Here is a 13484-nt window from a genome sequence, read left to right as displayed (position 1 = left end):
GACTATTCAGTGAAGTTACATTTTATTGAGCAAAGAATAACAGAGAAGCTCATAAGTTGATCTCAGCACAAACCTGAGCAGGTGATCCAGGTACATGAAAAATGGAGGAAGCAACCAACAACTGACAGAGAAAGTGTGCAGGCAGTTAGTTGAGTCTCTGTTTTGAGTGGACAGAGCAGGACATCATACTGAGGGACGTCCCTTTAATTAGACAGAGACAAGGCCGATCTTTGTAAATGTCACTTTTGTTTAGCGTCACATTGGGTGATGAGTCTGCAGGCTTCACCATCTCCATTTTACACCCTCCTCCTCTGCATCTTGTTTCACCTGTTTGTCCTCCTTGTCTTCATGTTGTTCTCCTTCCATGTGCTACATATTTACCTCAGTGCTTTCTGAAGTGCAGAAGATGAGTGATTGTGTGGAGGAAGAGGAGGACGGAGCAGAGGCTCCAGTCTCCAGGTTTCTGTCTATGAAGAGTGACCCGTCCAAAGAACCACCTCTGGACTTCAGGACTGAACCTGGACCCTCAGACACACAGTAAGAAGACTGCCATGTTTTTAATCACCAAACTGTCAGTATCAGCAATTTGTGTATTTAGATGAAATAAATACAAACATGTTGGTGTTTCCAGAAGTCAGTACCACAGACGGAGAGAAGAGTCTCCAGTCTCCAGCTGTCTGTCTATGAAGAGTGACTGGTCCAAAGAATTTCCTGTGAACTTCAGTACTGAACCTGGACCCTCAGACACACAGTAAGAGAACTGATACTAACTTCAGTTTATATAATTAAATCATTACCATTATATGACTGTAGCTGCCCAAATACAAGACACAATCATTTTTCTGTAAATCACATTTTAAAACTTTGTGATTTGTATTATACGAGTGTTGCATCATGGGGTGTAGCTTAAATATTGTTGGCTAGTGAGATACTTCAAGTTCATTCATTGTTTGTGTGTTACAGAAATTTAGTCTTAAAAGTGTTTAGTTTGCTCAGTTAAACCTTCAGGAGTTTGATGGCTGATGCAACGTGTTTTGCTGCGATGGAAGAATTACTGATGAATGAAAACGAGCAGAAGTCGTCCCAATGTCTTTACTGCAGATGATCAAATGATCTGTTAAAAAGCCAAGAATTACAACTTTCACTGAATGTCAGGATGAGGAGCAGGAAGTATTTTACAGATAGATAAATTACACAAATGAGGGATTTATGTTCTGCTTTAATGACAAGTGAGGATTTCTTCTATATCTTTGCAAAGGAAAAGGCTCCATTGATGAGGGCTGGAAGTATTAGAGGTCGACCGATAGTGGATTTTTAAAGGCCGATATAATAATGATAGTTTGGAGCAGGAAAAAGCCGATAGCAGATTAATCGGCCGATATCACTCATGTAAATTAATTCAATATAGCTAATGGATAAAAATATATTAATAGATTTTTTTAAATAATAACATATAGCTATTAGCTATATGTTCGGCGCGGATTAATCGGCCAAACCAATTAATCGGTCGACCTCTAGAGGGTATATTGTACTAAGTGTGGCCATGTACTTTGTCCAGTATGGTTTAAGTTTTTAATAGCTGCTAATGAGGTCATGTTTTGTGGTCCTTTTTGTTTGTGTGATAAAATTTCCCATTAAAATAAGTTTGTTTACTAAAATCAAATGATGCAAACTGCTCCACTGTGACTCAGACAAAATCAAACTGTTAGTGATTGGGAGTTCAGTCCAGATTCAGAGCTTGGAGGAGACCTACTGTTTACAGTCTGTCTTCTCTTTTGTCAGACTGATCTGTGATTTCTAATCTGAGGGATTTTCCTTTATCTCTTCAGAAAGACAGAGGGAAGTGTTTCTGTGGAGGAGCAGCTGTCCTGCTGTCCAGTGTTAGTCAGTCAGACCAACACTGTACAAAGTAAGACTGTACATCTGTCTGCTGATGTCTTCATGTCTGAAAAAAGGAACTTTTTGATTTAATCAAGATTCTTGCTCTCAATTTAATCCCAGAATATTTTCTTCTCCTTCAGCTGATAGTGTTCTGCAGGAGGTTTTAGATGAACATAAGATCAGTCTGAGGAGGAGATGTGAACGTGTGACTGAAGGAAGTGATGACACAGGAAGTGATGACACAGGAAGTGATGACACAGGAAGTGATGACACAGGAAGTGGAACCCTCCTCAACAGGATCTACACTGAGCTCTACATCACAGAGGGACAGAGTGAAGAGGTTAATACCCAACATGAGGTGAGACAGCTAGAGACAGCTTCCAAGATGGAGGCCCTCCATGACACTCCAATCAAGTGCAGCGACATCTTTAAAGCCTCACCTGACCAACAGAGACGCATCAGAGTGGTTCTGACCAACGGCGTCGCTGGAGTTGGAAAAACCTTCTCAGTGCAGAAGTTCACTCTGGACTGGGCAGAGGGCTCCGAAAACCAAGATGTCAGTCTGCTGGTTCTGCTGTCGTTCAGGGAGCTGAACCTGATCAGAGATGAGCAGTACAGTCTTCTCAGGCTGCTCCATGTTTTCCATCCAACATTACAGAAGGTGACAGCAGAGAAGCTCGCTGTCTGTAAACTTCTGTTCATCTTTGACGGCCTGGATGAAAGCAGACTTTCACTGGATTTCAAGAACCATGAGGTCGTGTCTGATGTCACACAGAAGTCATCAGTCAGCGCGCTGCTGACAAACCTCATCGAGGGGAAGCTGCTTCCCTCGGCTCTCGTCTGGATAACTTCCCGACCTGCAGCAGCCAATCAGATCCCTCCTTCATGTGTTGACAGGGTAACAGAAGTACGAGGCTTCACTGACGCCCAGAAGGAGTACTTCAGGAGGAGGTTCAGTGATGTAGATCAGTCCAGCAGAATCATCTCACACATCAAGACCTCCAGGAGCCTCCACATCATGTGTCTGATCCCAGTCTTCTGCTGGATCACTGCTACAGTTCTGGAGCACATGTTGACTACAGACCAGAGAGGAGAGCTGCCCAAGACCCTGACTGACATGTACTCACACTTTCTGCTGGTCCAGACAAAGAGGAAGAAGCAGAAGTACGATGAGGGACGTGAGACGAGTCCACAGGAGCTGACGAAAGCTGACAGGGAAGTTCTTCTGAAGCTGGGGAGGCTGGCGTTTGAACATCTGGAGACAGGAAACATCATGTTCGACCAAGAAGACCTGGAGCGGTGTGGTCTTAATGTCACAGAGGCCTCGGTGTACTCAGGAGTTTGTACAGAGATCTTCAGAAGAGAGAGTGTGATCTTCCAGAAAACAGTCTACTGCTTTGTTCATCTGAGCGTTCAGGAGTTTCTGGCTGCAGTCTACATGTCCCACTGTTACAACAACAGGAACACAAAGGTCCTGGAGGCTTTTCTAAAAGACTTCACACTCAGGGACTCAAAACCAAAGTCTCCCTTTAAGAAGATTTCTGAGTTTTTTGGCCATGAGTCCCGTTACCCATCCCTGGATGACTTTCTGAGGAGAGTCATGGAGAAATCCCTTGACAGTAAAAATGGCCACCTGGACCTGTTTGTTCGCTTCCTTCATGGCCTCTCTCTGAAGTCCAACCAGAGACTCTTAGGAGGTCTGCTGGGTCGGACACACAAGAGTCCAAAATACATCCAGAGAGCCATCAACAACCTGAAGGAGATGAACAGAGATGATGTCTCTCCTGACAGAAGCATCAACATCTTCCACTGTCTGATGGAGATGAACGACCACTCAGTCCATCAGGAGATCCAAGAGTTCCTGATGTCAGAGAACAGATCAGAGAAGGAACTCTCTGTGATCCACTGCTCAGCTCTGGCCTACATGCTGCAGATGTCAGAGGAGGTTCTGGATGAGTTGAACCTGAAGAAGTACAACACATCAAAGGAGGGACAACTGAGACTGATTCCAGCTGTGAGGAACTGCAGGAAGGCTGAGTGAGTCCAGATGTGATTATCAACATTATAAATCAGTGTAGATTAGCAGTTTAATTCTTCAGATATACAAACTATAAAATAATTTATTTTGAAATAGCGCTTACATTTTTAAATACAATTGTGATTATTTTTAAAAAATGTTTCACTTACCATGAGTGCAACAATGTAGATGTTTCAGTTGGATGTGTTTATAGCTGTCAGGTTGTTGAACTCAGTTATTCCATTTATTTCTAATGATCATTAAATGTGACAGTTTTTCTTCTATTAATCTTTCTTTGGGTGATAGAAGAAACCCTGGTGAAACTAATGAAAGAGGTTTTTTAACCACTATACTGAAGAGTTTAAAATAAGATCTGTATCATTTTTCATGTGATGTTTCTAAAGTCCTTTCTAAAGTTATGTTAATTTTGGCACTCTCACCCTCATGCTAACACTGTGTTGGGCATAAACTAATCTAACTTTTTGGCAAAAGACACAGGATCAGATCACACTGACAGACTGTGGACATCATTGAAACCCAAATGTAACTACATTTTCTCTTCCTTCATCTGCAAGATTAAAATAAAACAAAGATTTAAAGTCTGCAGGTTTTAGAGAGTGATGAGAATAACTGTTTCATGTCAAACACAGATCAGATGAAGGTTTGCTGAACCACTGATGTAAATAGCAAATGTCAATCAGAACAGAACGTTTCAAACTGTTTTGACATCAAATGCATGAAGTAAATATAAAGCGTCCTCTTTCATAATAACATTTTTGTAATATCTGTGTCATGACAGACTTTCTGGCTGTGGACTCTCAGAGACACACTGTGAAGTTGTGGCCTCAGCTCTGAAGTCCAACCCCTCCCATCTGAGACAGCTGGACCTGAGTAACAACAGCCTGAAGGATTCAGGAGTGAAGCTCCTGTCTGTTGGACTTGAGAGTCAAAACTGTGCTCTAGAGAGTCTGAGGTCAGTTCATTGTCTTGTTTTTCCATATATTCAATTCAAACCCTTCACTGAGACTTAAACAGTTTAGTTAATTAACTCTGAAGATTTGCAGCAGCATAAATCTGAAGAAATGTCAGTTCTTTGAGACATTTTCTGTGTATCCAAGTGGCTCCGTCCTGTGGTGTTCAGAGGAGGCTGCACTGAAGGACTCTATTCAGTGTTTTTATTTATTAATTTTTTTCATTCAGTTTATTTCTAACTTGTAAGTGTTAGCATCCAGCTGATGCCAGTCCCACTCATTTTAGAAACAGGATCATTAATTTAGAGCAGACAGTTTCACTTGAACTACTCGAGTACTTCCAGAGGTGTTGGTATATCAAAAGTTTATGGACAGCCTGCAGCCAATCAGGATCCAGTTTTCACCCAGACCATGGTATTAAAAAATATTTTTCCTCTTACCTGTGGTGGTATTTATCCATCTACTGTAGATGAGCTGGACCACTGATGTAAATAGCAAATGTTAAACATGAAGTGAAAACATCAAACTGACATCAGTCACTGTCTGTTCAGTGAGTGTTGAGGAGTTTTGAGTGTGTAGGGTGTGTATGAACTTACATAATTTATTCTTTATTCAGATTGAGTCGCTGCAGTTTGTCAGAGATCAGCTGTGCTTCTCTGGCCTCAGCTCTGAAGTCCAACCCCTCCCATCTGAGAGAGCTGGACCTGGACTACAACAAGCTGCAGGATTCAGGAGTGAAGCTGCTCTGTGATTTTCTACAGAGTCCAAACTGTAGACTGGAGACTCTGAGGTCAGTTCACTGACTCTGTTACTGCTAACTAATATTTGAGTTTACATTCATACATAACTTACATTGATAAAGTTACAGATTTCCTTTGGTTCATATTTTCAATTTTCTTGAACTAAATTTCTTCTTCAGTCACAAAAGACTTCTGTTTCTTCAAGAAACTGTAGAAAATGTTCAGTTAGTTGTTAAAGTTAATTAATGTTTATAATTTAATCTGTTAACAGAAGAACTGAACTAACATTTGATTTAAATTGATAAAGTTGAGAAGCTGAAGTAGAAATATTTTGATTTCTGTTGATGTCAATGTGATTTCACAAATAATGTCTGATCATTGATCTTGATCCTACAGAACACACAGATCAAAGCATATTTTCAAAAGATGTTTAAAAGAAAATTCATTTTTTTCTCCTGTAATAACAGACCTGACTGAGATCAGCAGCATGTTATTAATCTGTGTTGACATGAACAGCTGTATGAATGTTGTGCTGACATGTGGATGATGTCTGTAGAAGGCTGATGATGATCCACAATAACACAATGACAAAGTGTGTGTGTGTGTGTGTGTGTGTGTGTGTTTTGGAGTATGTTTTCATTTTATTCTATTTTATTTTTCTCTTAGTCAATTCCTACCTCGAGCTGCTATTATCTGTTATTGTTTGCACACTGTTCCTTTGTCCTGCAGTGTCAAATTGAATTTCTCCTACAGGGATCAAGAAAGGTTCATCTTATCTGTACTCATTTTAGAGAAAAGCTCATTGATGAGGACACAGTAATGTGAAACTACACATTTAAAACCTGAACACATCTGATTGGATTATAAATTAATTTTCATCTCCATCATTTATTCTTTATACAGATTGAGGGGCTGCAGTTTGTCAGTGTTGAGGCAGTGTTGACCAAATATGAATCAAGTTCCTCGTTCTCTCAGAAATATATTTTCACTGTTTAGCTGTAATATGATAAAGTTTGTGTCCCTGCCACCATGTTAAGAAAGTACCAGGGACGACAGAGAGGCGTTATTATGGATCCTACTGCTGTTGCCTTTGTTGGTTCAGACATGAGGAGTGAGACTGGTTTGGGTTAGGGTAAGAATATCGGGGTAAGATAATTAGAGTGTGACAGTGGGCTCTGTCACCGAACACGGCAGCCTTCCCCTCATAACACACCACTAGTCTTTCCCTCTGTTTGTGTTAGCTGCGGTAGTGAGTGTACGCACCGTTTAGCGGCTAACTGCTAACCCTTTCGAAAAACACACACACATAACCCATGTGAATTTGCCCTCTGTGAAATGAAATGAAGAGAGCAGTAAGTCCAATCATACGTTATTTTATTTGTTGAAACACAGTACAGCAACTATTCAGTTTTGGTGGGTACTTATTAGGGATGCAACGGTAGAGTTTTCCCACAGTTCAGTATGCATCACAGTTTTTGGGCCACGGTAACGGTACGGTTTCGATATCTTAATATAAAACTACTCACACTAGCAAAGGCAATATTGCATGTAAAAATAATTAAAAGCAGATATAGTCAAACCACAAACCTTATTATAAAAATGTAACACTTATCTTAATTGCCTTCGCTAAAAAACATATGCAGTATCCAATCAAGTTAAACAGCAAACATTATTGTAGTATTGTATTGCACTGTATTGTATTGTATTGTTTGCCTTTGTGTATTGAACCTAACAGGGTGTATTGAACGGTTCAATAAAATATTGAATATTGTTGCATCCCTAGTACTTATCGTACTAGTCCGGCAGACGCGTGTTTGGTCCTCTGTGTTTGGTCCCATTTCCGTGGTTGTGCTTCAGGGGTAGGGGTGCTGCGTCGGGACAAACCAGACTAGCGCTAGAGTGAGGCTTTTTAAGCGAAGTCATCCTGGGAAAATGGGAATTCAGGTGAGCTCACGGGGAGGGGGAAATAACTAAGGTAATAAGCTGGCGCAGAGCATATGTTAAAGCTGAAGATATGAAATGTATGTCTTTTTCAGGCATTTGCTAGAGAGACTGTTTTTCATGTTGTGTGATTGCTGTTTTAATATCATATGCCTATTTTACCCTGTAACTCACTGATGTGTGATGGTATGACATCCCTGCATTTTTTGGTTGGGGCCATGGGGGTGTGGTTACAGGGCCTAAAGCCGGCTGAGGAAGCCTGGTAAGATGATTTGAGGTCCTAAAAGGAGTAGGTACACTGAGCCTGTGAGAGAAGTTTGTATAACAGTATTTTTTTTGCTCATCATTTTGAACATTAATTTGGATCAATTGTGGCTTCTTTCTTTTGTGTCACTGTTTTGCACGGCTAAAATAAAAACACCTTTGCACTGAAGTGCTATTGTGGTTGGACGATCATTTTTTTAAAAAGGTTTATTGGACCTTAAAGCGGCCTTTCCACACCGTGGGATACTGAGAAACGTATTTTCGAATCCTCTGTATGTCTGGTACATGTGGAGAAATTGACAATAAAAACTTGAAACCTTGAATTAGAAAAGAGTCGAGGAGCAGAATTTAAGTGAAAGACATTTTATGTGCTTTGAAGTCTTTTTACTCACTCTGACGTGTCAGGATATCACCTTTTTAATTAAAACAGCATTAAAATATCATGTGATCTGCTACTTCAGTGCACGTTAACAACAAATATTACTGGGACCATAATAAAAAATTGCACACCAGCTTTTTTAATATCCAAGAATTCAAATCATAAACTCTACCACTGACTTCCTCAGTAATGAACTGGACACATTTAGGCACCTTGAGTAACCATATACTTGTTTTGTCACTTTGTGTATTTGACAGTGTTGAACCTGCATCCTGTTGGGTTCAGGTGTTTGGAGTTTCCATTTTCTAAACTTCTACATTCTGAACCTTCTTCAGCTCTGAACAGATTATTAAACACTGAATGATTTCAAGCAGGAACATTGTCTTCTAAACTTACATCATTTATTCTTCATTCAGATTGTGGGACTGCAGTTTGTCAGAGATCAGCTGTGCTTCTCTGGCCTCAGCTCTGAAGTCCAACCCCTCCCATCTGAGAGAGCTGAACCTGGGTAACAACAAGCTGCAGGATTCAGGAGTGAAGCTGCTGTGTGATTTTCTACAGAGTCCAAACTGTAGACTGGAGACTCTGAGGTCAGTTCACTGACTCTGTTACTGCTAACTAATATTTGAGTTTACATTCATACATAACTTACATTGATAAAGTTATAGATTTCCTTTGGTTCATATTTTCAACTTTCTTGAACTAAATTTCTTCTTCGGTCACAAAAGACTTGTGTTTCTTCAAGAAACTGTAGAAAATGTTCAGTTAGTTGTTAAAGTTAATTAATGTTTATAATTTAATCTGTTAACAGAAGAACTGAACTAACATTTGATTTAAATTGATAAAGTTGAGAAGCTGAATTAGAAATATTTTGATTTCTGTTGATGTCAATGTGTTTTCACTAATAATGTCTGATCATTGATATTGATCCTACAGAACACACACAGATCAAAGCATATTTTCAAAAGAAGATGTTTAAAGGAAAATTCAGTTTTTCTCCTCTAATAACAGACCTGACTGAGATCAGCAGCATGTTATTAATCTGTGTTGACATGAACAGCTGTATGAATGTTGTGCTGACATGTGGATGATGTCTGTAGAAGGCTGATGATGATCCACAGTAACACAATGAAAAAGTTACTCTACTCATTTTAGAGAAAAGCTCATTGATGAGGACACAGTAATGTTGAGCTACACATTTAAAACCTGAACACATCTGATTGGATGATAAATGGATTTTTATCTCCATCATTTATTCTTTATTCAGATTGATGAGCTGCAGTTTGTCAGAGATCAGCTGTGCTTCTCTGGCCTCAGCTCTGAAGTCCAACCCCTCCCATCTGAGACAGCTGGACCTGTGGGGAAACAAGCTGCAGGATTCAGACATGAAGCTGCTGTGGGATCTGAAGAAGAGTCCAGACTGTAGACTGGAGACTCTGAGGTCAGTAGAGGGTTGGAGTCAGTTCATGCTGGTTTCAGCAGTATTGTACTAAACACAGTATCAAAGTAAAGATCCAGTATTTCCTGCTTTCCTCAGTGAAGCTGTGAGAGGAGAACGGTGACAGGCTTCAAGATTGGACAGAAAGACAGAGAGAGAGAGCAGTCAGCCAATCAGACGAGCCAGAAGCTTGTTGTGATCGTGTGTTTGAGTTGATGTGAAGACGACTGTTGTTGTTGTGTTCATGTCTACAGGAAATAAAGCTGGATCACAGCTGACAGCATCACAGGATGTATAGAGACAGTGTCCTCATTCATCAAACTGTCGGAGCATCAAATCTGATCTCAAAGTGTTTGTTCTCTCATTTCAGCACTGAACAACTGATCAGTTCATCTTTGTCACAGCTCTCAGATCAGTCTGACTGAAGCCTGCAAATCACTGGCTCTTATTTCAGAGAACCATCATTACATTTAGTAACCATGTGGTCTGTATACGGACCAGAACCTCTGCTGAAGTCCACAAACCACAGCTGATGTTTTACTGTTCAGTGTAGGACCTTTAACGTTATATTTATATCTGCCCATGTGTCATTTGATTTGTCCAGATATTTTTATAACAGACTCCATATTTACATATTTGTCATGTGATGTTTCCAAAGTAGATGAAATATTTAAATGTGAGTGAGACTCTGGTTTTTAACAGCAGTAAATCATCATTAAAGTGAGCTGTGAGTATCTCTCTGTTCCTGCAGTAATGATGCGTTCAGGGACTGTCAGCAGTTTATTTCCACTGTGTCCTTCAGTGAAAGCTGCAGAGTAAACAGACTTGATGTCCAAAGTGTCTGCAGGTCTGTGAGCTTCACTCCAACACGTTAACATGAGAGCTGAAAGGAAGCTGGCTACGCTACACAGCCGCTCCACTTGTGGTCTGAACAGGACTGAAGTCCTGCTGGTGTAGGAGATACACTAATAATAAATGTAATTTATTAATCACTGGCGATTAATAAAACACTCGTTAATGGGGCACCACCTCCAATGTTTTGTCTATTTGAATAATCCGGAGGTAATTAATCAAATTCGACTGGACAAGTTTAACTTGTATCAATTCTAATCACTTTCAGATCAATTTATTCAATCTCATAAATGAAGTAGTGAATTCTACACATATCCATCGGTTCTCCACATTAAAAACAAACCTGCACAGACAACGACATACGGTTAAATATGTTTATTGACTAAATAATTCAGGTTAAATAAATGAAATGGCAATTTAAATGAATAACAACAGGTAACAGGAAATGTGAAATAACTAAGTAATGGGTTATTAGTGGAATATGGGCTGATGGTGAGATTACGAGTTAGGGTGAAACATTTAAAGATTACGGAAGTAATTTTAATACTAACGAGACCCTAACCGAATTTCTCTTAAGCTAAAAGATCAGAATCAGAGCCATAGACACCATCTCATGTATCATGTGTGAATCCAGCTGTTGTGAGTGATGGAGAGCCTACTTTCTCAGCAGAGTTGCGGAGTCCGCAGCAGCCGATTCCCTCGGTTGATTTGCGGCTCTAGCTGGCAGTCCCGGTCCAATGGCCGAGGGTCAGCTCGTCCGGTATCAGTCGGTTGGGCACCTCGGTCCGTTGTCTTAGGAAGAGGGCAGCTGGTCCCGTACCGATCCGGTGCAGATCTTGGCTCAATGCCCAGCGGGATGGTACCGCTAGCGAGCGCTGGGGGCTTGTCAAAGAGTCTGTCTTTCGTTGGAAACCGCTTGCACGGTCTCGGACACAGCAAGTTGCTGTAGTGTCTTGATGATGATTGTGATAAAGATGTTCTTCTTCGTTTCTTCGAGTGGTTTTCAGGCTCTGACTTTGTAAACTAAATTTAACTTCTTGAATAAAATAACTGAGGATGATACGTTGATCAGGCGGATCTTCCGTTGTTAGTTAATGCAAGATAATCTAAATTAAGTTCACTTCTTCAAAAGCAGGTTACGATACTTAACTGTATAAAACAAATTAAAACAGAACTTCGTTCTGGTACAAACTTTATAAAAGAAGCTAATCAATACTGCGAAAAATATAAAATGAGGAAAATCAAGGCGTGAGCACTTCTGTTGAGATCACTGTCTTGGAGCGTGTTTCAAAGTAAAGTAAAGAGCTTCGAAAATAAGTTACAAAAGAAACTTTAAAACAAAACTTAAACTAAAACAAAAATTCAAACTAAAAACTGACTGAAAAACTGACTCGAGAGACGTGATCTCTCCGTTTTATTATTTGCAAATCGAGGCGTGTCTGGGGGGCTTACCGGCTTTTGTCTCCAAGATTTAGTGGAGGTGTGAAGATTCACAGAAACTCACTAAACTAAACCGTGCTTCACCTTTCACAGAATTTCACCATGGCTTCATAGATGTACTTTGTCTATCATGAAAATGATTATGACGTGATTAAACATTAATTATACATATTCAGCTTAATACTTGTTAAACAAAGACATACCAGAGTCATTTACTGGTTATAACCATGAACATATTAAACAGAGTATTTCTCGTCCAACTGTACCAGGACTCACCACCAGGAGGTGCTGTGGTTCCACCGAACACAGGACAGATTAAACATTAAACTTGATCTCAGTCAATCTTAATCGTAGAGAAACGGGAAAAAGATCAGTTTTATGAACTTCTTTTACTGTTTCTTAATGTGTTAGAATTAAGATTGTGAGATACTGACTTAATGGTTAATTAGAAATGGTCTGAAATCTGGAAGAATAGAGACCATTTGGTTGGAATGCGACCACAGATAAGGGTCGTAAATAACAGAAGACAGAGTAACAGCATAGAACAACTCAGCAGAAGGTGTCTGGTGTCCACTCTGGAGAGTGTTTGTGGATCAGAAGTAAGAGACAGAGAAAGAGAGATATCAGACATGTTACTTAATTTCCAAATGTAAAGACATTGTATTAACACAGCCTCTGATGACCACATAGCTCCGGTCCCTCCTGATGTGGAGAGAGTAGGTAACTTCATGCTCACTCAGACTGACCTGTGAGGGAAGGATTTATCTGTTTTGAGGGGAAAGAGAGTTCAGAAATGGGAGTTTAGTTGTAAATTAATTAAAACTGTCCTCATTTGAAGTCTTTATGGTCCAGAGAAGCACTGTCCTCTCTGCCAGGAGATAAGATGTGCCGCTTCTTCCTGTGGAATAATCTTCATCCAGATGAAAAGGGTTAACAAGAAAAACAGGGCCTCAATGTAATGCAGAGGCGATGGACAGATATGTTCCTACACTGGTCTTTATATCACTGACTGACAGCTGATGGAGGGAGTCTCTGTCAACACTCATTTATCACTTTACTGTCTCTCTGCTTCTCTCATCAGATGGTGGAGGTCTCTGTGAGAGTGATGAGGAAGGTGGAGGTGTTGAGAGGATCAGCTGTGTCCTGATGATCCAGAGAGGTTGAAGCAGCACCATCAGCTGGTGGGTGGAGAGGCTCTGACTGGGCCGTGTTACTGGGAGGTGGAGTGGAGAGGAGAGCTTCATCCAGCAGTGACTGACGGACCAATCACAACAAGTGGAGATGACTGTCAGTGCTGCAGTGTGAACTGCTCTGAGATCAGCTCCACTGTCACACACAATGTCCAGTCCAGCATCGTCCCTGTGTTCCTCTGGATGTGACAGAGTATCATCAGTATCATCATAAATATTGTCATTTTCCAGAAGAAGAAATCAGCAGGAAAGAGCAGGAATCTGGAGACTTGGATCAGGACAGACGAGCTGTATGGGGCCATTTTATATCACAAATGTTTGGTGGAAACATCGAACCTGTAAAATATATCGACATAAATGATGACAGATTG

General features: G+C 40.4%; 1 protein-coding gene across 1 annotated transcript; it reads left to right on the top strand.

Annotated features, from left to right (window-relative positions):
* Positions 1–213: 213 nt before the first annotated feature.
* On the top strand, positions 214–13023 carry LOC141014355 (NLR family CARD domain-containing protein 3-like). Its single transcript, XM_073488094.1, has 9 exons — positions 214–537; positions 632–713; positions 1837–1909; positions 2022–3918; positions 4698–4871; positions 5486–5659; positions 8610–8783; positions 9461–9634; positions 13005–13023. Exons 1-9 carry the CDS (start codon positions 365–367, stop codon positions 13021–13023), a joined length of 2940 nt encoding a protein of 979 aa, XP_073344195.1. The 5' UTR covers positions 214–364.
* The last annotated feature ends 461 nt before the right edge of the window (positions 13024–13484 follow it).

This window comes from Pagrus major, chromosome 19 (assembly GCF_040436345.1).
Source record: "Pagrus major chromosome 19, Pma_NU_1.0".
Classification (NCBI taxonomy): domain Eukaryota; kingdom Metazoa; phylum Chordata; class Actinopteri; order Spariformes; family Sparidae; genus Pagrus; species Pagrus major.
Note: the sequence above shows the minus strand (reverse complement) of the source record. Positions and strands in the feature narration are given on the sequence as shown.

What these genes read in the sequence shown, in the direction of transcription:
- LOC141014355 (XM_073488094.1), top strand. Translation starts at nt 365, where the DNA reads ATGTGCTACATATTTACCTCAGTGCTTTCTGAAGTGCAGAAGATGAGT. An exon ending in TGTGCTCTAGAGAGTCTGAG is followed by an intron (nt 4,872 to 5,485) that starts GTCAGTTCATTG and finishes TTCTTTATTCAG; the next exon opens with ATTGAGTCGCTGCAGTTTGT. An exon ending in TGTAGACTGGAGACTCTGAG is followed by an intron (nt 8,784 to 9,460) that starts GTCAGTTCACTG and finishes TTCTTTATTCAG; the next exon opens with ATTGATGAGCTGCAGTTTGT.